Source organism: Anneissia japonica, unplaced genomic scaffold, assembly GCF_011630105.1.
Source record: "Anneissia japonica isolate Jap-2015-1 unplaced genomic scaffold, ASM1163010v1 scaffold288039_len1115542_cov189, whole genome shotgun sequence".
Classification (NCBI taxonomy): Eukaryota; Metazoa; Echinodermata; class Crinoidea; order Comatulida; family Comatulidae; genus Anneissia; species Anneissia japonica.
This window is the reverse complement of record NW_022726160.1, coordinates 3,815-5,790: the sequence shown is the minus strand read 5'-3', so window position 1 is coordinate 5,790 and position 1,976 is coordinate 3,815. Positions and strand designations below refer to the sequence as shown.

At 36.8% G+C, this 1,976-nt stretch overlaps 1 protein-coding gene across 3 annotated transcripts in view; it reads right to left on the bottom strand.

Annotated features, from left to right (window-relative positions):
* Positions 1-85: 85 nt before the first annotated feature.
* The window catches only part of LOC117113054 (RWD domain-containing protein 4-like), a 3,635-nt gene continuing 1,744 nt past the window's right edge, over positions 86-1,976 (bottom strand). Inside the window, exons 1-3 of one of the 3 annotated variants that reach the window (XR_004446138.1) lie at positions 827-863; positions 656-736; positions 86-482 (exon numbers count right to left, since the gene is read on the bottom strand). Coding sequence is in view for 1 of the 3 variants with exons in the window: in XM_033256282.1 (XP_033112173.1) it covers positions 369-482; positions 656-736; positions 918-1,034 (312 nt within the window). In the remaining 2 variants the exon portion in view is untranslated. Of the gene's footprint in view, positions 483-655; positions 737-826; positions 864-917; positions 1,080-1,976 lie in introns of those variants that run through there. The other 2 variants (XM_033256282.1, XR_004446137.1) reach the window with 2 other exon arrangements.

The following is a 1,976-nucleotide window of genomic DNA, read 5'->3' as shown; positions in this document are numbered from 1 at the left end:
GTGTGTGTGTGTATACTATAATATATTACAATATATAGGCCTATATATACAATATATATATCACATTTACATTCTATGTCCATTACATAATTGTTGAGCACAAGAAATAATAAAATGAGAGAAAATAACAATCTACTTATGATGATCATTAGTAAAACGAATTTAATTACTTGCTTTGGACTGATGAATACTATTTAATATAGGTCTAGGGATTTTTTCCTTATCAACCAATATCTGTGCAATTAACAACAGTGTGAACCTATAACACAACATGGTAATAATTTACATAGTAGATTAACTCATATTTAAAAGTCAACAAAAATAGAAATAATTTCCTGAAAAAAGAGTTTGAAATATGTGTACATCACTTACATATGATTAATGTAGAATGTATCAAAGTTAATATTAGGTAACTCTGTTGGATAATTATCACCCCAGGCAATTTCTAATAAAAATGATTTAAAATGACCAATGTCTCCAACCTGCAAAAAAAAAGATCAAAATATTAATACACACTATCAGTGTAGGATACTGCCCTCTACAACACACCACACAATCTTTCGTGTTCCAAGAACGCCCTCTGTCTCAAAATCTGAACAGACAAGCCAATTTTAACACCCGTTTTCTAATCTGCTATTATCTTAAAACATTTTACCCGATATTGAAATGTGGTTGGGTTCAGCTCTTTAAAATTTTCATCTCCTTCGTAGATGGATTGCAAAACTTCTCGTTCTTCCTGAAAGTCAAAGGTCAAAAAAGGTATTAAATATATTCAATTGTACACATTTATTATTCTACTGAGTAAACTGTCATCAATATACTTTACAGAGTGGCTTCTGCTAAGCCCCACCCCTGGGATATATCTGTTAACACATCCCACAAAACAACAGGGTAAACATTTGTTTGTAGTACTGTACTACTTCTTCTACTTCAATACTCGTCAAAGCCTGTGCAGCATCTCGACGAGGGTGCTCAGCCGCCGATAGACAGCTTTGTTCCAGTGCAATAACACTAACTAACAGTGCTAAGTTCATGCGACTATTTACAGTATGGTCTCGATGGCACCCTTGAACTGCTTTAGTAGTGTCTATAGTGGGCAGTTCAATTATTTCCTTGGATACTGCAACCCAGTGTTTCAGTGTCCTTGGGAAGAAGCTGAATTTATAGGTGTTTGAGGGACACATGCATTTGTGCGACAAACGTATATTCTTGGCCCAGTTCATATCATTGTTAATTTGACACCCAGAGAGATCAATTGTTTTGGCGATGCAACAAGCAATTTCTAATTTTTGTTTATAGCAATCCATTTCCAGCAATACATTTTCATTTACACACTTATTCTGAACTAGCTAGGTCTAAATCAGTATTACTATAATGCGGAAGTTAAAGCAGCCTGATACAATTTCACTAGGCCTAGGCATAGCCACCGCCTTTCAAAAGCCTGTTCACCAGAACCGACAAGGGCTGAAATCCAGTCAGCTCCTAAAGATTCGGCTCGACGTCAGCCTAGGCTTAGGCCTAGCCCTGTAATAATCTTCAAATACAAAGAATACTTGTGTCATTTTAAAATCCAGATGACACGGAACAAGGGGTGTTGCGTTATGGAGAGTAATGTGTGACTGGAAATGTCTGCCAGTTGGTTGTTACCATGCGCCAGTGATGTTGGAGTACAGCAAGATGTAGCCTGGGTTCCAGGCCCTAATTTTAGGTTACTCACTCTTTATTGCAATTAGTGCGCGCCATACCTAATTTAATTGGCGTCCCATACTCGATTTCTTTTTTTTCGAATTAGGGCCTGGGCAAACGATTCATGCGTACGATTTCCCACATCAAATTTGATGTGGGATATCGTATGCATGACTGATTTTGTAAATCACGTGATTGGCTAACTTCATGCATATTAATCAATCTTGGTAAATTTTCAAAATTGAAGATGCGGATGTCTCGACAAGCTAACCAGCTCCCTACGAATACAG